General features: G+C 26.2%; 2 protein-coding genes and 1 long non-coding RNA gene across 5 annotated transcripts; 2 read left to right on the top strand and 1 right to left on the bottom strand.

The window, feature by feature from the left end:
* Nucleotides 1–5,573: 5,573 nt before the first annotated feature.
* On the bottom strand, nucleotides 5,574–6,749 carry LOC113551116. 2 transcript variants are annotated; one of them, XR_003405103.1, is made up of 3 exons: nucleotides 6,646–6,749; nucleotides 6,375–6,573; nucleotides 5,574–5,966 (listed from the first exon to the last, which is right to left on the bottom strand). It is a non-coding gene; the product is annotated as an uncharacterized LOC113551116 (long non-coding RNA). The 2 variants fall into 2 exon arrangements; XR_003405104.1 differs by having other exon boundaries at nucleotides 6,444–6,573.
* A 750-nt stretch (nucleotides 6,750–7,499) lies between these two features.
* On the top strand, nucleotides 7,500–9,811 carry LOC113551115 (40S ribosomal protein S27). Of its 2 annotated transcripts, none has more exons than XM_026953154.1 (4): nucleotides 7,500–7,605; nucleotides 8,044–8,099; nucleotides 8,180–8,399; nucleotides 9,699–9,811. In XM_026953154.1, exons 2-4 carry the CDS (start codon nucleotides 8,094–8,096, stop codon nucleotides 9,725–9,727), a joined length of 255 nt encoding a protein of 84 aa, XP_026808955.1. In that variant the 5' UTR covers nucleotides 7,500–7,605; nucleotides 8,044–8,093; the 3' UTR covers nucleotides 9,728–9,811. The 2 variants fall into 2 exon arrangements, with proteins under 2 accessions (XP_026808955.1, XP_026808956.1); XM_026953155.1 differs by lacking the exon at nucleotides 7,500–7,605 and adding an exon at nucleotides 7,799–7,940.
* A 6,066-nt stretch (nucleotides 9,812–15,877) lies between these two features.
* Nucleotides 15,878–23,988, top strand: LOC113554169 (INO80 complex subunit D-like). Its single transcript, XM_026957890.1, has 8 exons — nucleotides 15,878–16,214; nucleotides 16,429–17,155; nucleotides 17,225–17,519; nucleotides 17,666–17,900; nucleotides 17,977–18,232; nucleotides 18,578–18,745; nucleotides 18,824–19,032; nucleotides 23,400–23,988. The coding sequence occupies exons 2-7, from the start codon at nucleotides 16,474–16,476 to the stop codon at nucleotides 19,003–19,005; spliced, it is 1,818 nt and encodes a 605-aa protein (XP_026813691.1). The 5' UTR covers nucleotides 15,878–16,214; nucleotides 16,429–16,473; the 3' UTR covers nucleotides 19,006–19,032; nucleotides 23,400–23,988.
* Nucleotides 23,989–24,165: the final 177 nt, after the last annotated feature.

The raw sequence follows: 24,165 nt of genomic DNA, 5'->3' as shown, positions 1-24,165 counted from the left end.
TAGATAGACACATACATACATACTTTGATGAATGATGTGGTTTTAATAACATTTAAATTCAATTTTCACGGTGGTCTGCAGACATCGCAAACATAATGATACATAGGTACTTATAAGTATGAGGTAAAAGCAGACGGCCGATTGTTAAGTACTTTATTTCAGTAATAAGCAACAATAGTAAGTAATAATTTTATATGAATTTTAAACATAATATTACTACTTACATATAGCTGTAATATGATATATTATAAACAGACACTTATTAAGAGAGATGGGTTCAATTCTTTGACCTAAAATCTCCTGGAATATTACTCGAAAAATTGTTTGCTTATTATAAATCATTACAATATAATATATATATTAGGCAAAGAGCGAAACAGAAAGAACTGACAATGTAGGCAATTATAAACTAATTACCTAGGTAGTGGATATGCATAACATATTTTACTGTAACCAATTTTTTTTTAATTTAGATTTTAAATACTAATTGGTCGTTAATAATTTATAAGTACATAAAATAAAACTTTGGACAAATTGAACAATTTTTTTATAATATTAAATAAAATAAAATGTAATAAGAACTAATAAGAACTTAAGTTATTACTTACCTAGTTAGACAAATTACATTTGTCAGCTAAATCTGTTACATTCTGTAAAAAGAACGAGTTTTATCTGTAGTAAATATTTAAATAAAATTATAAAATTGTCAAATGATCTAACATCACAAAATGATAGTTTAAATTAATTATTCTTTGTAAGTATTAATAAATTAAGAGGATCTCTCAGTCTCTCATGGATATGTGATTTCTCCCTCAGCCGTCTTACAAACGTACAACATAGTCAGTTACCCGGTTAAAGGATGGTCCATATTATAGTGATGTCCAATCATAACATGTCAAATTTGGTTTCAACAAAATCAATCTTATATTTAGTGATATTAAAATAAATTTACATTTTATCAAACTTAATGGTAAAAACATTATCTATTTTTAAACTTAGAATTTTTACAATATTTAAATTTTTATATGAGCCAAACTGTAATAATTTATATTTTGCTTAAAAATTAAAAATATTCTATAAACCCAACGTAAAATACACATAAGGTTCTTACTTTTAAGTTTAATAAAACATTTAACTATTATAACTGAATGAATGAAAATTTACCATATATACGATTGTAAGGCTGAGACAATACATACGAGTATGACGTTCTCTTATAAAAAAATAAAAAATAAGCAGTATTGACCTATTATAAATTATAAATAAAGGTAACTATTTAAATCTAATTAAGTAGCAAACAAAAAAGATATTTTTTGTGTTCCGTATTAATCGCGACGGTTAAAAATTAAAATTAAAAAATAATAACGTTCAACACTTGTAGTGTGTACCCAAGTATGAGGTAATTATTAATAAGATGAGCTTCTATCTGCTGTTTTAAATTAATACATTTGTGCTACAAACAAATCGTTTATGGATTGTGGGCTATGGTTATTGGTTATTGAAATTCTTAGTATTCTGTGATTCAATCATGCAATTTTCAGGTTTTTTTTATGTCTGCTTAAAAACGCTGTTTCTTAATAAATTCTAAATACAATAAATACAGAACATATGAAAATAATAAATTATGAATCAACCACTGCAAACATTAGTATTTCACTATGTTATTTAACGATTACACTGTCACTTTACCGAATATTATATTAGTGTTATAAGTATTTCATGTTTTTAAAATTTTATAAATATTTAAAAGTCGATATTTATAGTTATACTTTGTTCATACTGCCAGGTACCTACCTGACCTAACCTTAAACGTAAATGGTTCAAGTTTGTTGAACCTTCTTATAATTCGATTTATTTGAATTTATACTTTCGCCACTGTTTTCGAAAGCAAAATAATTTTAAAATTAATAAATATAGGTAGCTGCAGGTTGCTAGTAAATAAATTTTGCACACGTATAGAACAATGTGCAATTGTAGAAATGGTTTATATTTCCGTATTAAAGTGAATAATTTCTATTCTGACACGAATTAGCTATAACAAGTTGAGTTAGTCACGTAGGTATAAGGTACATACCTATACCTCCAGACATAATATACGATATACCTATACACTACCGTGCAGCTGAAGTCATATTATGGGTATATACTATGTATATATTATTATCCTGCATTAGTGTGACCGACCCATATTTAAAATTCCTCCCAATATTGATCTTAGCTCGCATCTTAAGGTAAGTAGTGCGAAATTCGACTTTCACAAAGATACACGCAATGAAACTATTATTGTTCTAAACGCTCGATTTACTTACAATATTTCTATAGGTAATATATATATCACGTTTATTATTTAAATATTTTGAAAAATATTGTCAAGTAAATATTTTATAGAATGTCTCGTACACTTCGATGAAGATAAAAATATTTCTTATTAAAAATTTTAGATCGAACCGGCTATAAATATAATTTAACACGATTTATTTTAAATAGTTTTTGCTATATTAGTAATAAGCATTATAATATATTAAATATTGAGCATCAAGATATATATATATTTTTTTTAAGCAGCATGAGATAGCTAGGCGCTCCTATTTTGTCAAAATATACATATACGAATAAAGTTATAAATTAGTAATACCTAAAACAATTAAATATAGGTATTGAAAATAAAACGTCATACAGATTATTAAAACCAGCGTACCTAGGTACCTAAATATTTAATTTAGGTTTAGGTAGGTCGTAGGTTAAGTACTATTTTTGGCAAGTTCTTTGGCCGTATAGTGCTTACTTGCATCAATTGTAATTAATTATATGCATTATGCATACATTATATATATTACCTGTTGACGCGTATAATATTATGTACCTACTTATGTATTTTTGTTACATTAATATATTAATTATTATATTATAACGGTTTTTTCAAACACTAATAGACTACAAAGTTATTGTGAATGATATGTCTAAATAATACATATATTATCCTTTAACAATGAACTTCACGTGACAATCCTGCAAAATTAATTTTATATTCGCAATAATATATTGTATTCTAATTATCTAAAATTAAAATGGCGAACAAGCCATACGTAATCACTAATGAAATCAATGACGTATATTTAATTATATGGTATGTAAATATTATGTTATTTATACTTAGAGGTAAGTAGTAGGTACCTAGTATGAAGTGAAACACGTCTGTGGGTATTGTTTGAGGTGTTTTTAGAATATTTTAATTTTTAAATGAGTAATGAGCAATAATTAATAAATTGTAAAACTAACTCTATTTTTGTTGTTGGTTTTTGCGATATTTAAATTTTTCAACAAATTATTTTTAAATTATAACGTCCTTATTTAAATATAATTTTAAAATTAATTTTTTATATAACTGCTTAGTACATGTATTTTTTTCGTGGATTTGGATTATTTTTCTAAAAGTAATTAAAAAAAAATAGTGTCTTTAACAATCCTTAATAACTGAAGGTTAAATAAATATTTGATTAAGTGTGCTTAGTAACTAGTTGCTCAGGAAGTCTGGAGACTAAATTTTATTATTTTATTTTTGAAAATGTTTTCATCACAATACAACCGAAAAGAGACAAAGGCATTTTCCGCCATCCTGTATGTACAGCTAGATCAATTCCTTGTCCCACCTCACTGTTTGTATCCTGTGATAGTGGTAATTGGGAAAATTAGCATTACTTGTACTTTAACTTTATACTTGCAAAAAATTAGATGGAGTAACCTTGTTCAAGTATAGTTTACTTGAATAATTATAACATTTAATTATATATAACTATTCTTATCAGTAATGGTATATAATTATAAAAGTAAATTATTTATCTAGTGCTTTCCAAAAAGTTTCAATGTTCTACTGTTGTAGCCTTCTTATCCATACAATTTGTCAATTTATGATTTACATGTTTTTATAACTTGTCATTCTTTTATCACAAATTAAATTTATTATAACAATTACATTAATATTGGGTTGTAATGCGTCAGGCTAATTTTTTAAAGAAGTCATAGATTTGAACAAATATAAAATGATTATTTTTTTAAAAAAGTCAAACTTATTTTCACGACTATCATAGCAATATTTTTTATTGTTAGTACTGTCAGCTGAAGACATATTCTATAAAGAATAATTATAAGTTAATGTATATATAATCTAATCTCTATATACTGTTTTGACAACCTTAGACATTTACTTTGTGAGAGGTATGTGAAAGCATTGTATATTTGTATGCTTATTGAACAGAATGCTTAATTTTAGAATATAATATTATAACACATTACCGGCAAACTAAATCATCCTACTTGAACAACTTCTTGATAATACCACTTATTGTCTTTGGGACTTCTATAAATCATATAAATTATACATCAATAAAAGAAATCAACAAATACTCAATAAAATTGACAAATATCTCAAAAATACAGTAAAATTTGCTTAAAATGCTATTTCTGTTAGTTCCTAAACAATTCCTTGACTTGTCAATTTAAAAACTACCTGTAAAGATGTTTGATTTTTCTCTATCTAATTGGATAAATTGCTCTTTTGTACAGCAGATGAGGACAAATTTTTAGTAATATTGTGAAATAATAAAAATAGGAATTAATAAGAAATGTTGGGTTATGTTAATAAAATAGAAAACTTCTTTGCTAAAATGCATTCTCATAATCTCAAGCAAATAAAAATAGATACTTTTATTAATATAAAATAAAAAAAATAAAATGGAAAAAATTATAAATTATTTATACGTTTAAAATTATATTCAAAAATAAAATAATAAAAAATATGTATATAAATTAACTTGATATTTTAACTACTTCATTTTGTTTCATAAGATGGTCAAGAGTTAATATTGGAGAGCGTATTAAGCAATTTTTTTTATAGTTCATTAATATATAATACATTTAATTATAACATAAAAAAAAAAAATGTTTTTTTAATTTGTGATAATAATGTTTAAATTAAATTTTATGTAATGATATTTTAAAATATATGTAATATATCTAACGATAAGATACTAAGTTTATCAATTTCTATTAAGTAGTATAAATTACAATGACTGTAACAATTTTTATGTACGTTTAAGAACATTTATGTTTTGCTTTTTTAATGAAATGTCAGCAATTCAGCATGATAGGCATTTTATTCTATTAGTTAAAATAAAAAAAAAAGTACTTTTAGTATTTATATTCTTACAATAAAACAAAATAAACAAGATATAAATAATACTTACATTTTAATTCTTATGCAACTGCATCATTCAGTTATTTTATTGGATAATAGATTATTGTTGTTTCTTTATAAAGCATTTTAAGACAGCTTTTTTAAAAACTTATACGTCAAAATATATAGTTGTTTTTTTTTTACATTTTAATAAGCATACATTTTTCATTTCATATCCTGTACATGCATATTTTGAATTTTTAAAAGTTAATAATGTATTATTAGAGATTAGATCAATAAAAATATTATGGTTATTGGTTTATTATATATGCATTAAAAATGTCTTCATTAATATTTATTCAGGACATAAAGACTTATTTTTGCAAATAAAAATTCTAAATTTATTTCTCAACAATTTTTATTCAACACACATGGACTTATACTTACCTAAACATTTATAACTAATACTCAATATATTATATCATATAGCTTAAAGGTTTTAATAGAATTCACAAACTGTAGATTCCAAAGGAATGAACTTGGAAAATATTTCACATAGAAAAAAAAATTAGAACTTATATATTGATGGTTAAGTTGCTCATTCCCTTAATTTCATCATTCTAGACTAGTTGTTGACTTTATACAGTTCTTTTCTTGAAGTTGTTGAAAGTTTATTAGACTTCTAACTGTGTTTTAGTGATTTATTGTCCCGTGCATTCTATGAATTTGAAAGAAAGTCGGGAATTCCTATACACACTACATTTAAGTTGAAGTGACCCTGCATAATGACGACCTATAAAGAATAAAAAAATAATTTAAGTCATAAATATATTATATTGTTTGTTATATCCAAGTAGTACAATTAAATATTAAACAGATAAAAGAAATATCTTAGATATTTGTCATGTTAATATTATTGATAACCTTGAAGAACATAAATAATTATATGATACATAATATCAAACGAAAAATAAACCTTTATTACTTTTTTAATTAATATGACTACTAATCAAAATAAAGCCAAGTGATTCAACACATTAAAGAAATTCAATCAGAACCTCCAAGGAAAGAATAATATTAACTGGGAAAAACTATGGTTAATCCTTTTGCTATAAACTACAGTTATTAATAACAAAGACTTTTTATAATAAAAAAAAAAGTAACCATAAACATCTCTTAATTGCTAAAAATATATACATACATAATTATGTGACAACAAATGAACAGAAACATGTAGTCATCTTAAGTATCTCAGTGCAGTGGGTCTTACTTTAGAAAACTGGACGCATGATTAGTGATGATTTCCCCTTGCACTGATCGCTATATGAATGTCCAAAATATTTTCCGATTCCAATGTGCTGCAGAGCGCAGGCTAGATTCATCTGAAGACATTTTTATTCCTTGAAAAAAGAAAGAATAACAATTATTAGATTATCTACAGTGTATAATTATATAATGATTAATGACATTACAGGTAAATACGGTTAAGTAATGAAAAAATAAATAGTTCGAGAATTTGACGATTAAGAACAAAACTGACCGGCAACAACGGATTTGCTTAATACTTAGAAATTTGAATTATAACGTGAATGAATGATAATAACATTATCATTATGCCCGGCAGCGTGCGTTATCAACTAGTATGTAATCAACTTCTACGCAGTGTTGCCTGAGAGAGGATGTTAAAAAGATATTTCGAATACATATACATTAGGGTTATCATTCTATCTTTTTGTTGAATTTATGGCGCTAATGTAGAATTTATTGTATAACTATTTATTTTCATGATATAGACCCACGATTGTAGAATGTAGAGAGAACAGTTCATAATAGACAATGGTCTGTGTTAATTTATGACTGAAAAAGTTGCATTCCAAAATGGCAAAATATATAGTTTCCTTTATTACAAAATATTTATATGGCACCATGACAAAATGTCTATTTTTTTCATGTATGGCACTAAAATTATATGAGATTTTATTTCGAACTTTAGGACATGAAGGCTAGAATAACTCTCGTGCTTCATGCTTTAGGATGTCTTATCAGACTTCGTCACAAAACCACATATTCTAACTACAACCGTGGTATACACCATCAAGTAATTTTTTACTCACACAATTCACAAACTACAACTACTAAATATATAATATTATGAAATATTTCGTGCTATTACTAATATATCATAGTATATAGACAGATTTATATTTAATATCATTCTAGATCTACTCTTCTGTATATCAATGTTATCATAGAATATAATATCGACAGCGATTTCATTTTTTCTTTTTAGACTACTGTCGTGCCGTGCGACGTTTTTTACTCCATGATTACGGCGTCGGCTACATTCCGTCCTCACCATCATTCTCTCTCTGTTAACGTTTCGGTCTGTCCACACATGAAAACGTGCTTCAAGACCCATTTTTTGGTGACTGGTAAGTGAAATTTATATATATTTTTGATTTTACCCCATAACTGATGGTTAACAGATGCTGTTCGTCGAAATCCCCCTGAATAATATATTTTAAATGTTTCTTGGGAACTCGAACTTCGCGAATCAAAAAGTAGCTTATCAGAACCATGTTTGTACTGACTCGTCTTTAGGTTATGGTGCTCGTGGTTTTCAAATTGTATTCGTCAAAACTAGTGGTAAACACATCGGACCCGACTTTACTTGTACTCGATTCTCTACATTTGTTTCGTCATCAACAAATTTTCATTATAGTTGATTTATTCGCTCTTGGCTACCAATAATCACGTACCTATAGTGGTATGATTTATATACTATAATAGTCTAATGTCTACCTATTTTCCTGATTTTTTTTTTTTTTTTGTTAAACAATCAAATATTAATTTGTAAAATTTTGTTTCAGGTAAAACTTGATTTTGTGTTAATCTTTTATATAAAGTCAAATAAGACAATATGCCTGTAAGTATTACTTCAGTATTATACTGAACACCATTTGTTATTGAATTTAATTTTATGTTATGTTCTCTGTCGTGATACAGTTAGCTAAAGATTTGCTTCATCCTACTGCTATCGAAGAACGCAGGAAACACAAGTTAAAGCGTCTTGTCCAACACCCAAATTCTTTCTTTATGGATGTCAAATGCCCCGGATGTTATAAAATTACAACTGTATTCAGTCACGCTCAAAGCGTAGTTATATGTACCGGATGTTCCACAATTTTATGTCAACCCACTGGAGGAAGAGCTAGACTAACTGAAGGTACATTTTAAAGTTATTCAATTCTTATTTAGTTATAAATACCTATAAAATGTTTTTAACCTTGATATTTTGTTTTACAAAATATTTGGTAAGTGAAGTTAGATTTATACCAAGTCAAGTGTTACCTAAAATGTTTTTTGTTATGTACGGTTTATGTATTCCATTGTTATAATTAAAGATTTCCTATGTACTTGTTATATAGCCATACCCATGTAATAGGTTGCCTACTGCCAATATTATTAAATATATATTTAATGGTTTATGGTAGAACCTACAGTATATGCTATCTTTTGTGTTAAATAATGGGGATAACTTATCAACTTTAAATACTTTATATATATACTTTATCTAACGAGAAAACGCACTGATAGCTTATTTCCTCTTCTAAATAATCCTGTGGCTTTCATGTATGGAGTGATCTCTGTGTGATTGCTGATAGGATGATGTGTGTAAGTATACACAAAATAAACAGATTTTTGTTGGATTGTACAGAGTTATTTTACTTAACAAAATATTTATTGATGGCTATGTTTTTCTAATGTTTGTTCCTGAACCTTTGCTATCAGTTAATTTATTTAAAAGTATATCCAAGTGGTAGTTTACTTTAATTAAAAATTTAAGATTAATATTCTTTGCTCGTTTAGAGCATGACTAGGCAGAGAGGCATACCCTACATCTGTTGTACACGGTCGACTTCTAATTAGTTTTCCAAACACCTATCTATAGTAGATCTATGGATGTTTATGTTGAATATCTAATAAATTAACTGTGAAAAAGGCAGCTAGTTAAATGTGAATGCATGATCCTATTTATTTTTTTTAATGAAATATGAATTTTTATATATCTAATGAACAATAAATCATATATTTGCTTTAAAATTTGTTAATTATTGTATGATAAGTAGGTACTACATTAATTATACTAAATCTTCTATGAATTTCATTTAAGTTATTTAAGTTATTATTTTTGAATAATATGTATTTAACCATAGATTGGTAATATATTATATTTAGATAAATATAATATCTACATTTATGAATTATTAATTTTCCCAATATGCATTGGAATTTGAAATTTTTTTTTATTTTTATTAATTCTTAAGAAGATAATTGTCTACTTTATTCCAAATACAATTATCAATTTTACAGACATTGATTTAGGTCCCAAATAATATCTTGCTTCTAAGTGATGGTAGTTTATATTTAGTTTCTCAAATCAAGTTCCGTTGTTCTAAACAAAATGATGTAAACTTAAATGATAACATAAATATTTAATTTTATTTTATATTTTGTGTTTCAGGTTGTTCTTTCAGGAAGAAAGCTTACTAAGATCCTGGCTCCTGTATTTTAATGTACAATATGAATATGCGTTGAATAATAAAAACATTAAAAAAAATTCATTCTTTATTTTAATTTTTTTTTTATTTCTTTATCGACGCCTACTAAATGATTTCAGTTTTATTTGACTTATCATTATGTTAAACAAATAATATAAATCTTAAGATTTGATTTAAAAGCTAAAATTCACATACATTAAAATTGTCCTAGTATGTGTTTGTGTTTGATAAATTTAATAAGTCTTAATAATATAAATATTTTATTAATCCTAACAAATTAACTAAGAAATTATTTTAGTTTTACTATCATTTATCTTATATTTATACTACATATAATCTCATTGATAATTCATATAATTTTAAATTTTGAGTTGAGTAATGTTTTAACGTGTTTTTTTTAGAATGATGTGTTTTTTATTAATCAGAAATGCCATAACTTTTTGAACCAGTAACAAGATTCATTTTTTTATGAATTAAAAAATAAATTTTGATTTTTATAATATTATTTAAAAAAAAGTTATAACTTATAACTAATTATAATATCAATAAGAGCCTGTGACATGTCTTGTTTAATAAAGGTAAATATTACTTTTAAATTTTATAATGATCAATTTATACATGAGATTTAAAACTATCTGAGTAAAAAGAATTTTTGAACATCAAACTTTATTTATGCATGTTCCACTGGCTATATCCACTAAACGCAACATTTAAATTATTACAATGATACTGATAGCTAAAAATAATAATTGTTTAACTACTTATAAATTAATTTATAAATACTAAAAATTGAAATTTTATATTATATAATTAAATGACCTATCTAAACTAAAATGAACTTAATACTAAAGAAGAATAAGAGATTCAAAACATTTCTCAACATGTGTTACATTATAAACAATGAATATAAAATGGATGAAAAAGATGTTTATATTACTTTAAATCCGGGACAAATTACGTAATTTAAATATGCTCTTACAAGATTTTTGTAATGTAGAAAGGAATTTCATTCAATGTAAATCTTTGATTTATTCATTGGTCGTTCACATTTGAAAATTTAATAATAGTGTGTGATAATATTAACTAATAGTTAAAAAAAATTTGCATATTTTACAATTTTTTATTGCATACAAATCCTAGCCCTAGTAATCACTTTTTCTGTACAGAAGGTGACTTAATACTTTGACAGGTTGAGTGTATTTCGTTATTGGTTAAGGGCACTATAAAGTATTAAACATTAAAGTATATGTTAAATTTGATATCAATGAAACATGGCATATGAAAATAATTCTAAGCAAAGATTGTCAATCAGATTAAGAATCTTGTATAAAATTTTCAAATTTTTTGACCAAGTGAAAATTTCCAAAAAAATTTAAATAATAATTAATTAAAAATAATTTAAATTAACATTTTTTAATTAGTACGATTTATTTGTTTTTGAATTAGAACTAAATTTTGTCAAAATCTGGTTTAGTGTAAAAATTGATGTTTTTCTTTAATTTTTCCTCCTAATTATTCAAAAAATTACTGGAAACTTTCATTTTTAATCCCCCTCCCCCTATACAAATTTTACATTATATCAGAATATAATATATTATTAAAAACATCTTCCAAAGATGAAAAAACACATTATAAAATCAATACATTTAATGTACCAAAATACATTAATTATATTAAATTTAAGCTATAGTTCAGGGTAACGTGTATTTTACCACTATATATTGAGTACTATATATATAATACCTAGGTATTTAAGGTAAAATGCATGCATTGAGCATTCATATAATTTTATTAAATATTTTCATTTTTGGGAATTAAGTTATACAATTGTTAACTTAAGTATTTAAAATTTAAATGCAATAATATACTAATTTGATAGTATATTATTATACACATTAATAAGGTTAGAGTCCTTAGATGCAGATATCTATACTAATTAATTTAATTCAATTTAATGTGATACTTGTTTCTGTTTTGCTTTGTTAGTATACTTTGTACCTTAAAATGTTTATTTATATTAGTTATATTAGTTTTAATAATAATAGTAATAATTAAATTTAACCTATTATGTATCTAATTAGAAAATATTTTAGTGCTACCGCTCATTCTAAAATCATACGAATAAATAAATAAACTAAATTACCTATTTGTTAGTTTTCACAAAATATATATTTTTATTTCTTTAAGGTAGGTAGGTAGGTAGTTCTTAAGCGATTAACTCCCATCCGTAAGTAGGTACTTGATATTTTCACCATAAGTTTTACTAGAACTTTCTATGCATGGCATAGTTTTCAAAAATCTTTACTAAATCAGTTATAGGCGTTAAAGATTATCTAAATTTTTGATTTTCTTAGTTTTTCATATAAATATTGTAAAAAAATAGCCACCACTTATATTTATAAGATTATGTATCAAACAACGGGTACGTTCAAAAAGCTTAGAAGATAGTTTACCGTATGATTTAAGAGATTGATGCTTAAGTATAATCATAGTCAAAAATTCAAAAATCTCGAACGCAATAATCGAAAAACAACACTAGATTCACAATGACCGAAAAGGTCTTTATGCCGCACCGTAATAAGCACACATGTTGCAATATACAAAAACCAGAAGTATAAATGCTCATCACAACAACAAATACTTGTGATGAAAAAACAATTTCTATTTTACTTAAAAAATGATCGCAATACTACACGACGGTAATAATTTCCGTTAATGAACTGCCAGATGTGTGTATGTGTATGCAATGGCTAATGGCTATATAGTGATGAACTTAAAATTGTTCAAAGGCGCTATAGTCGAATATATTTTATCAATCCACCCACCTTTCCACACAAAATCAAATAGACGAATTTATAGTCATATTTATTATAACTCCCTATCGTAGAAAATACTTAAATAAGTACTATAATTAATTAATATTAAATCATTAACCGTTGGATATTGGTGATTGGTTACTGGTCAGTACCCATCCTTCCCATCACACCTAAAAAAACTTAAGACGATCGACTCTCAATTAAGTATCCCTTCACCCTTGTGAGTGTGTGGTCATTAGAGGCAATTAAGTGCCCATAACAGTCAACAGATGGTGAGAATGAGGGAAGAGCAGAAACTTATAAACTCATTAACATAAATGCAGTACAACCCCATGAATCAGTAATGTCTTATGTATGTATCAACAATGAGGCGAAGAGCCGAAGACGTCAACAATTTTCATCAAAAGAACATTCAGACGCTACCTACGACTGCTGCTTATGCGCATATATTGCCCATCATATATAATGCCCACAAGGCCACAACATTACTCTGTAGTCTGTATTATTAACTATTAAGCTGATAATTTGGTATAAGATTGAACTAAAGTTAAATAAACTAATCTTCAACCATTATATTATTCAAAATTTTAGAATATCTTTTAGAATTTTAAATCTATTAACAAACGTTTAAACCAAATTACCAAGACTAACATAGTCAATATGGAGATCAAATCTCCGATACTAATCAAAAATAATTCCTAGATTCTTAATCAAACTAAAATTATAAACTGATCAAAAAAATCATTAAAAATTATTATTAATTTGTAATTGACTATAATTAGCATCATATTAACTATTAAGTTTAAAACTGTTAGCACTGTTAGATGTTTACATTTATCCTGTAACCCCATTAAATCTGGACAATTCTTTAATTATTTAGGTCTGCGATTTCATGATGGGTCCTACACTTGATACTCGAAGAAATTATATTTTTGGTCGAAAAAAAGGATAGTAAAATTAGTACAGAAAAACAATCCATACGAATCCCAGAAAAAAGACCAAGGAAAAAAAGAAAAAAAGTTATAAGTTGACTTTGGTACTACTACTTATTGAATACTAAAGCTTTTTTATATTTATATAGATCACTAGATTTTAAATATAATTTTAATAGTTTTATAGAGCCAACTTTTGCCTCCAAAAATTGAGTGATCAAATAAGCATATTCGCGTGACTTCATCTGTCTGGTTTATATTGTGAAATTTCCTATGAAATTCACTTGAACGTTTAAGAGTCGTTTCGCTCATGAAGTTAAGAAGAATAAGACTAACCGCTTAGCTTAATGTTAGGAGAATTTAATTTTAATTATATAGAGTTACGGTGAAACTCAAAAGTGCAAATCGTCTATTTTTTTCGATAGACCAAAAGCGTAAATTCGTTTTGCGTTTTTGTACCTTATTAGTAGTGGGATAAAAGAACAAAATAAATTATACACCTATACCTACCTAAAACAATATTGTATCCGTTACACTATAAGTTTAAGTTTAAAATTTGATCCTCATTATATTAATTTTTTAAATATATAGTATTTTTATATTTCAAAACCAACAGTGATCGAGTTCAATTGAAGTTTAATATTATTATATATTTTATCATATGTTATTCCCGTTTAATATTGGTGGCGGTAAATCTTTTTTCCTTTGTGTATGTGTAGAAGAGTGTTGTGACCCCTGACTACGTGTCGAAATAAATTTGATTATAATATTGTTTATACATAAATAGAAGTGGTCAACACTGGGGCAAGATCTGTGGGGGCTGAGTATCTATTTGGAGAAATAAAATAATTATTTTTTCGGAAGTGATTGGTAATGATTAGTGATTAGTTGTAGAGGTAGAATTTTTGGCGATGGAGCATGGAGCTAAAGAAGATCCGTCCTTGTTTATAGTGACTATAGAGAATAATAATTATTTTAAAATACCTGTTTCAATCTATCATCTTAACATTCCTTGAATAGTCGGAATACTCGAAATCGGTTGACGAGTTGAGTATTTTTTGATTCTATAATCTTCAGCCATACAAATATACAATTCGTTTTTTTTTTGTTATCATATAACATATAATAGTTGTATAACAGCTATTATTCTACATTTTACAAACTGTCCGGAATCCAAAATGTGTAAAGTTTAGTATCCCAATAGGACAATAATTAGTCAAAAATTGAATTTGCAAATTGGTTGTTTAAATAATAAAATCACTAATAATTTCTATGATACCGATTATCTATTGTAATCTATTGATTTATTATTTCCGTATTGTATTAGTTGAAATATTGATATTTTTCAAAATTGGTCAATAAGTGTTTTGGTATATTAACCTCAAGTCTCGACCATATATAACTTTGCCTCTTATGTTAAAAAGCTGTTTCTAAATTTTATATAGGTACCTAAAATAACTTAATACTCAATCAATGGGTTAAATCATTTGACAATTTAATACAATTCTTCATTAGTAGATCATGACATTAAAAATCTAATAAATAAATAAGTATAATTTTTTTATAGATATTTGAAGTTTAAATTTGGACGAAATTATATATTAAAATAATGCTAATCGTTTTATTATGATTTAAAAATATTATTCGCAGAGACTTAAAATTTAAACAGTTTTACGTATATTATATGAATTTTATTTTACGAAATGGCATTTTAAAAATTAGTACGATGATTGTGGAACACGGTAACAGTGGAGTAATAAAATAATACCGAATAGCTTTTATCTTTACACGAAACAGAGACTAAGAGACACACTCACATACTCGACTGTCGAGTGTTGAAAGCCGACTGCAGAGTGCAGACTGAGTTCGACTGACGACGAATTCACTACGATTGTTGTGGTTAACCGCAATCCATAAAAGCTCAATAAAAATAAAATAATAATAGTAATAAAAATATTAAAATAATAATTGTTATTAATTAATAAAATAATTATTAAATATTATTTTTAAATATTTTAATATCAAACATCAATTATGATGATGAGTTTGGTGAGCAATAATGTTACCCGCGTCTCAACTCTCAATCCTGACACACCAGTGTCGCCAACTCACCGGTGCGTCTCGACCGTTGCGTGACGATACACGGCGTCTGCCGTAACCGCCGTGACCGCCGCTACCGACAGTGTAAACTATGCACCCTGTGGTCCGGCGCCGGCGCATCGGTCGAATACTACGGACCGTCGTCCGTATTCGTACGCTTCGATGATAACGCGCTTTGTTTACGTTTGTCGATATCAGTGTTTTGCGTATTGATAGTGAAAAAAAATAAAATAAAAAAGTAATAATAATAAATTACTCGTTATGCACACACACACAAACATATATATATATATATACATATTATATTTTATTATTATTATATATATATATAAGTAGTGTATACGGTACTATCATTATTCGGTAAAAATATAATTTGCGAATTTCCTTATTATTTTTCAATTATTTTCTCCCGAATATCGGTGCCCCGGATCACGCTTGGACGCCTGACGTTTTGAGTGTCGACCGATGTCCGTGTACCGTTCGTGCCTCACCAACACCGGATCGTGCCGAAGGAATTCGACATCGTTGTTATTGTCATCGACTTCGTGGTTATCGTCATTGTAGTTGTGCTCACTGAAGGAAGTTGGTGCGCACCGAAGATACCTAACCGAAGATTGCGACTTCAGAATTGGTGAGAATAAAAATATTCGTCATTTGGTGATTTTTGGACTGACCTGACCACTACTATAAATCAACTTGTGTCATCCGACCATTCGACTATAGTTGACTCTGTTCTAAGTGATGCGTTCCAAATGTCTCACCAAGTTTCAATCGTGTCACCACTTGTTATCATGTTGCTCATCTAAGTAGCTGTATTTATTAATTTTATTATCGTTGATTTACAGGAGGCGCAATGTGGTAACCAACAATATAATTAAACGGTTAAAGCAATGCAGAATGTATTTTCCCGGGACATGTTTTCAATGGGTACATTTGACGGAGGAGTCAAATGTAATGGACATGTCCAACTGTCTGGACGGACATCAAAGAAAGACCGCAAGGGGTGTAAAAAAGAAAAAATTGAAACTGTACTAAAAAACCGGTTTATTACTCCATCAAAAGTTAGGCCACCTGTGCTTAAATTGCCTAAAATTAATGTTAAAACTAAAAATCAAGTCATTAAGCCAGTTGAGATAGTAAAAAATAACAGTACGGCTGTTGATACTCTGGTGAATAAACCAAATATCAAGGATGACGTTCTGAAGTTCAAAGAATTATTGTGCAATACTACATCTCCAACACCTCCTCCTGTTGATGTCCCAGAACAAGTTAATGATCGTTTGTCGACTGTTCTTGAATCTCCACCAAAAAAGACAAAAGCCAAAAAACGAAGTAAAAACAAGGCTGAAAAAAGTGTGTCTGGTGGAAATAAGAAACCTGATAAAATCGATCCTTTGAATTTAAATGATAAGGACCAGCTAAGCTGCAATATAATAACTATTCCGCCTAAAAGAAAGTATGCCAAGTTAAGTAACTGGCAAAAAGATTGTGGAACCAGACATGAAACATTGCAGAGGATACTAAAAGAATTTGAAAAAGAAGCTAAATTAAGGGAAAACCTATATCCTTTAGGTAAGTCAATTATTTAATATAATGTTAGTTATATATTTAATAACAATTTAAAAAATTTGTCTTTTATAGATTTTGTTTCATCTGATAGTGAGGATACTGATGATCCATTAAATTTAGAGTTAGAGGATGCACCGTATCAAAGATTTTGGTTACCTTCCGATCAAATTGAACCTTTAGATCGAGATGCTAAAGTGAATAACTTGAGATCAGTACTTCGGCGAAGGTTTCATCAAATATCTAACCTTCCTGATAACTCACCATCTCCTGATTTAGTATTAGCATTGACGAATGCTGTACGAAATGATCCTATTTGTATCAACCAAATAGTATGCCAAGAGTCTGATTTTAAACCTAAATTTAAAAGGTTAATACTAATCATTTTATCATAGTTATTTTCTTTGTTCATTAGAAATAAGTTATTTAATATTATTAACAATTATTTTGACAAATTGATACTATAATATTAATGGTTTTTTAACAAAATAATTAAATTTGGTTTTTATTTTTCAGTATTGACGGCGTGTCTATGATACAGCAAAAATGCTGTCTGGAAAGATGCCACTATCCTGCTATACCATGTACTCGTCATTGCTTTAGACATATTCTACGAAATGTTGACCAACTCCTTTTTGAACACTGTTCTGCACGTACCAATCAAGGTCCATGTACCAATGCTGTGTTTAATATTCGTGATGTACAGCCATTGTGCTTTGACCATTTATACTCTAAGGAAACAATAATTCAGGTGAGTTGGAAATAACCATAAATACAAGTCAGTAATTAATTTACATTATATTAAATTATAATAAAAATAATTTTAGACTGAGGAAGTACCTGTTGTCAAATCTAAACCTCGTAAAAGGCCAAAGAATTCTCCATTTAACAAGCTATCAAAGCGCAATAAAAAGAAAAAACAAGTGCCTAAATTCCCTCTTGAGCCTCCACCTTACACGGAGACAATCGAACCTACTACTATTGAGCCAATTACATGCACTAATGATCTGCCTCAAAATATTAGCTGTGATGTTACATCACTTTACTCATCTGTTGCCAATCCTGATATTTATTTACATCCGGGTAAAGATAAATTTAAACTAACTAGTTACTACTAAGATAGAATGGACTGTAAATGATTAGTTGGATCTCTCATAGCTTGTGAATTTTAAAATGCATATACCTGGGAGAAAATATTAATTGTTGGTTTTGTCATTTATTTTATTCATCATATAAACTTTATATATATGTTTAAAGATAAAGCTTGAGGCTTTAAATTATCATTTCCCTCTAAATGTAAGTCTCTTTTGAGCCATAATCAACCCAGTGGTATAATGCTCACCTACAGTCTATTCTATCTCGCTTTATGATTCATTTTTAAATCTTAAAACAAAAAAAAATTTAATTATAAAAAATTATATTTAATAGTTGGTAGTAATATTATTACACATGAAGTGGAAGTTGGTGATGAAGTACTTGCTGGTTTAGATGCAGCTGATTTAGCAAGTCATGCATCACGGTTATTGGATGACCATGATGATATTACAAGTGTGTTCAGTCAAATACCTGTAGATGCATTCAACGATCTCTTTACTGGTACATATTTATGAGAAATGAATTTGTAGTTTTAATGCTGATTTTTAATTTTGTATTATTATTTTCTTCTTTTTAAAGTTGATAAAAATGGACAGTATGTACCTTCTCGTGAAGAAACTGAAGAATTAGAAAGAGCATTGGAGGCTGTTGACATGGATGTCAGATCGCTTGAAAGATTGTCACAGTCACACATGGCCAATATTTTGGATCCTGCTTCATTACTAGCCGACTTACCGATACCTCCTTTTTCCAGCTCATAGCAAATCCAAGATATTAACGTAACTAAGGTAATTTTATGAATAAAAGATAATTATAATTAAAAAGTTAATTTAGGTAATTTACTAAATAAATACTATTAGTTAATAAATTTATATTCAAATTTCCTTTTTTCCCGAATCTTTATTATAATTTCCTAAACGTTTGTGATAAATAGTTTTAAAGAATTTCAAGATTAATTTTTAGTCTGTAATTAGAATTTTGTGTTTTTATTCAAGTTCAATAAATTTTATGTCTTTTAGTCAACAAAATAATGCATATTTAGTGTATCAAAGATTCCGTGATAAATATCCATTTGTAAAAACACATTGTTAATACATTTTGCTTTTAAACAAAAACTATGCATATTGCTATTGCAGTAATATTTTACATTTTATCAATGAATTAGATAACAATTAATAATTTACAAAAAAAATAAAATAAAATAAAGTAAAATTACAAATAAAATTGAATTAAATGTATATTGTAATCGCTTATGGTTGATACGTGATATGATTCTGATTAAATTTATTATTAGTTATTTTTGAAACTAAACAGTATTTTACAGTTAACTTTCTTAATGTACATAGCATTGTTATAATATACAATTTACCACTATTACAATCTTATTGGCTAATTTTTATTTATTTAATTTGTTAAAATAGAACAAACCAAATATAATTTTAAATTATAAAAAGCAAGGAAAATGTGTTATGTGAATATGTGATAGCTATAGTTTTTACAACCTATTATTTATAATTTTTGTTTTGTATATTTTATTTAGGTTGACTAATAATTTAAGAAAATTTTTATTTCTATTTTAAAAAGTTCAAGTTATTGGGTATTTTTAGATTGAACTTATTTTTTTTATTTTTAAATTAAATGTATAATTATTGTATATTTTTGTTATTAAATCACATAAACATTCCGAGCGTTATATCAAATATAAATTAAATTTTATGCTGTTACCATTATTTTATAATAACTAAATATTCTTATTTAATTTACTTATTTTAAATCAAAAACAATTATACATTTTGAATGTCAATATCTGTTTACCATACTCTTACAATTCATTCTAACCCAACTTAATATTTAACCAATTCATACCTGTGTTAGATTTTAACTACCATCTTATATTTGATACTCTAATTTATGCTTGATGCATGATATCATATTTAACTTTACAGTTTACCTCAAATGTGTTAAAATATTTTGATAGTATTTATTTTTGTATTAATTAACTCAAGTAATTGTGAAAGTATTGATTTTATAACTGAATTGAACAATTAATGTTTGCTTGACAAGTATAGATAATGATTATTATTAATCTCATGATTGATTGTTTAATACAAACAATATTAATATAAATCATTAAAATTAATTATTATATAACTTACTGTAAACAATGTTTAATAATAATAATTAATATTAAGTATTAGCAATATCTGTCGATTAAAACAAAATAATGGTAAATTGTTGTAAGTAACCAAATTAAAATCAATATAATTATAATAATAATAATATAATACATGCATTTTTTTTTAGATTAATATTTTTTATTTGTTTAGACACTAACTATTGTATAATTAATAATTATATATACTTATAAGGCTAGGCAAGTAAAGTAATTTTTATCTCGTTAAGTTATTAGGACAGGCAGTGCCGCAACTACCGGGGGTGCTAGACTATAGGATCATTATTATTCAATATTATTCAATAATGCTAATAATAACAATTCTGTGTATTTAGAAATTTAATTATTTTTTTTATTATCTAAAAATAGAAAGATTTTGTATAAAATTAATGTATGTCAAATAGTTTATTGCACCGCGCCACCCACCACAACACGTTTCATATAAGTATACTATATATTATAAGGTAACTTTTTAAGCATGCTTGCCACATTTTTATGCTTAAATTATGTACACATTCAAATTCTGAGTTTTGGAATTTTTAAATGTAATTAAAGAAGATAGTTTCGAGTACTTAAATTTTTCTCAACATTTTAGAAGTATCCTATGGCATAACATTGGTTTTTTAAATGAGAACATATATTATGTTTTAAAGCAAAATGTGAATCAAGTAATTTTTCTGAAAATGTTGACGTATTATAATCGAAATTTGAATGAAAACTTTCAGAGTTATTCTACTTTAAATACTAAGAATTAAGGATAATAATCTATTAAGCAAAAGTAATTTGTAAATGGATACGAGCTCGATAATTATAATTTGGTATGCATTATAAACTATTTGTTAATAATTACTACTTATTACTAAATGCTTATGGATTAATATTGCATCTGACAGTTTTCAAAACATGGACTATTATTCTCATTCCTTAGTATTTAAAGTATAATAAATAACTCCGAAAGTTTTCGTTCAAATTTCAATTATAATACGTCAACATTTTCTGAAAATAACCTGATTCACATTTTGCTTTATAACATGAAACATGTATGTTCTCATTTAAAAAAATATAGTTAGTATCGCCACAGGAATACAGAATACTTCTTATATGTTGTGAAAAATATAAGAACTCAAAAATATTGTTTATAATTACATTTAAAAATTTAAAAAAAAAAAATCAGAATTTGAATGTATTCATAATTTAAGTATAAAAATGGGGTAACTATATTTGAAAAATTACCTTTTGTATTGACATTTATAACAACAATACAATAAGCACAAAAAAGTAATGATACAAGAAACATATTTTAATATTAATAGTTTTATACAAAACATTATTGATGTTTCCCAATTTCCCAATTTTATCCTAATGTAATTGTAAAACCAATAGACTGTTTTAGAAGCTGCTGGTCATTTTGCTCCTCATCCATCTGTGAACAATAATGTATAAAGCTACAAACAGAAAGTTATATTTTCTAAGGATCTATTACATATTTAGGTCCTTGGCTAAATGGGCCCTATAATATTTGCTTGCACACCCACCAATATATACCAAGTTGCGGCACTGAGGACAATTAAAGATACAATTTATAAGTTAGGTTTAAAGTTAAAATTTCCTTTTTTCCTTTTTTAACTTGTATTTTTTGCAAGTTAAATAGAACAAATAGAGAAAAAAAAATTCAACTTGGTTAAAATCTAATTTGATTTTTTTTTCTGAATTTATAAACCTTGCTGAAATGCAATAAGCCAATTTGATAAAATTAAACAAAAAAAAAAAACAAAAACATCTATTAAAAATAATATGTAATAAGAGTAATTGACAGAAAAATTACTTTGAAGTTATTCAATAATAGAACCTTTCTAATAGAAGGTATTAATTATTTAGATTAATTTTTGGTCATAATGTTTTAAGAGATCAAGGCACCAATGTCTCTATGTATTGAAACTGAGTTATCTGGCAATGTTATTTTTCAAATAATTAAAATCAATGTGGTCGGGTAAAATTGTAATTTTCTTTTAAAATATATATACAGTTGTTTTTATATACGTTATTTCGATCTCTAATGAAATCTAGAAATAGTGTAATACACACAGTCTTCAATATATAATAATTCTGTTTCTCTTAATTTATTTTTAAATCTATGGGGTAGGAACAAATTAGCTTAACATAACTTTAAAATTAATTAACTAATTAATAACTGCATATCATGGAAAATAATTTAACTCATTATGTAACCTAGTTAAAAGTATCTTATTGTGTAACTTAGTTAAGTAACTAAACTTTAACTTCTTAACTTATTGATGCCCAACCTTGAATATATTTATAAAATTAAACTTTAATTTACTAGATATTGATTGTTTAGATTGTTTGGATTTTAAATGGACTATACAGAAATGTATACCTAGTTTTTAATTGTTTTGAGTCTGTGTTAAATTAATTGTACAATAGTTTCAATAATTTTATTTTTAGGTAAATCTGTAAAATATTGCAAATATTTGTTATTTGTGGTTATATGTTTGTTAAATGAATTAATGTTTGAACTGTTCATAACAGAACTATTATACTTGAATATTTTTCAATATAATTTATGTTTTCTTAATGGAATTATTTCAACAACTTTAATTGGTATTCATAATACCATTTGTAAATAACATTGTCATTAAAAAAAAATAAAAAAATAGAATCAATATTTTGTGTGTAACACATGTGTAATAATAAAAATATGTTTTGCTCATTAATAATATAACTAGTTTTGTAATATGTTGACACCGTGTAAGTTTTAGTTTTAAAAATGCCTGTTGTGTTTATGAGAAAATACATTTACATCATCAGAGAACAGTTATTATACTTTTATGCATTGGGTTAAATATTTGTATAGCTATGACCAACATAGACTGGCGAGTTAAAATTGAATATCATGTTTCAAATAATATTTTATTTCGCATTAATCATTAAACAAAAATTAAATTTTCATTTATATTGTTTCAGATAAGAGACTTAAACAGGTGCACAGATTAGTGAGAAGAGAATTAAAAGTAATTAATTAATAATAATTATGACAAAAAATAAAAAATAAAAAAAAATAGTTTTTCACTTATGATTAGTTGGCGTTATAATATAATTATTTATATAATGTATTTTAACAACCAACTTGTAAGTTTGAGCAATACTCAATTGTTCTTGAGTATGAGGCTGCTAAAAAGCTTAGTAGAGCTTAGTTGTGGTGTTATTGATAACTTTTTTTAAAATAAAAAAAAAACAATGGTATATAATAATTTATTGACTAGGAATTTTAACAATATGTATACCTACAATGTACATATTTAGAACATTGTAAGCCCAAAACATTATACAATTTTTTTTTCTTACCCAATAATTTCTCAAGACTTAATATATTGTGAGCCTCGATTCTGGTAAACTACTCGTACTTTGTTGAATTAATATTATATTATGTAATTTCTTAAATTTAATGATAATGCAAGAAACTCAAATGTTTTGTTTATTGCCAGTTGCACATTCCACTTGCGACTGTAAAATTATATATATATTTTTTTTTTATCAATATTTAACATCATTTATTACTATTATTTATTTTTTTTATATCGTTCAAGTGTACTCTTCCACAATTATGTAAATATATTGGAAAGTGGCAACTTTTGCATTTTATTTCCTCTTTGTGTATGGTTTTTTTTTTTATGTACAATTGTGAACAAACATTTTAACTAGTAGGTTATAACTATGTTTTTATTTGTAA

Source organism: Rhopalosiphum maidis, chromosome 2 (genome assembly GCF_003676215.2).
Source record: "Rhopalosiphum maidis isolate BTI-1 chromosome 2, ASM367621v3, whole genome shotgun sequence".
NCBI classification, from domain to species: Eukaryota; Metazoa; Arthropoda; class Insecta; order Hemiptera; family Aphididae; genus Rhopalosiphum; species Rhopalosiphum maidis.
The sequence above is the reverse complement of the archived record's forward strand: the minus strand, read 5'-3'. Positions and strand labels throughout refer to the sequence as shown.

Excerpts from the sequence above, each read along its gene's own strand:
- LOC113554169 (XM_026957890.1), top strand. The coding sequence starts at position 16,474 with ATGCAGAATGTATTTTCCCGGGACATGTTTTCAATGGGTACATTTGAC. Across the intron at positions 17,520-17,665 it reads TTTAAACCTAAATTTAAAAG|TATTGACGGCGTGTCTATGA; the intron begins GTTAATACTAAT and ends TTTATTTTTCAG. Across the intron at positions 17,901-17,976 it reads CTAAGGAAACAATAATTCAG|ACTGAGGAAGTACCTGTTGT; the intron begins GTGAGTTGGAAA and ends AAATAATTTTAG.
- LOC113551115 (XM_026953154.1), top strand. Across the intron at positions 8,400-9,698 it reads AAGAGCTAGACTAACTGAAG|GTTGTTCTTTCAGGAAGAAA; the intron begins GTACATTTTAAA and ends TTTGTGTTTCAG.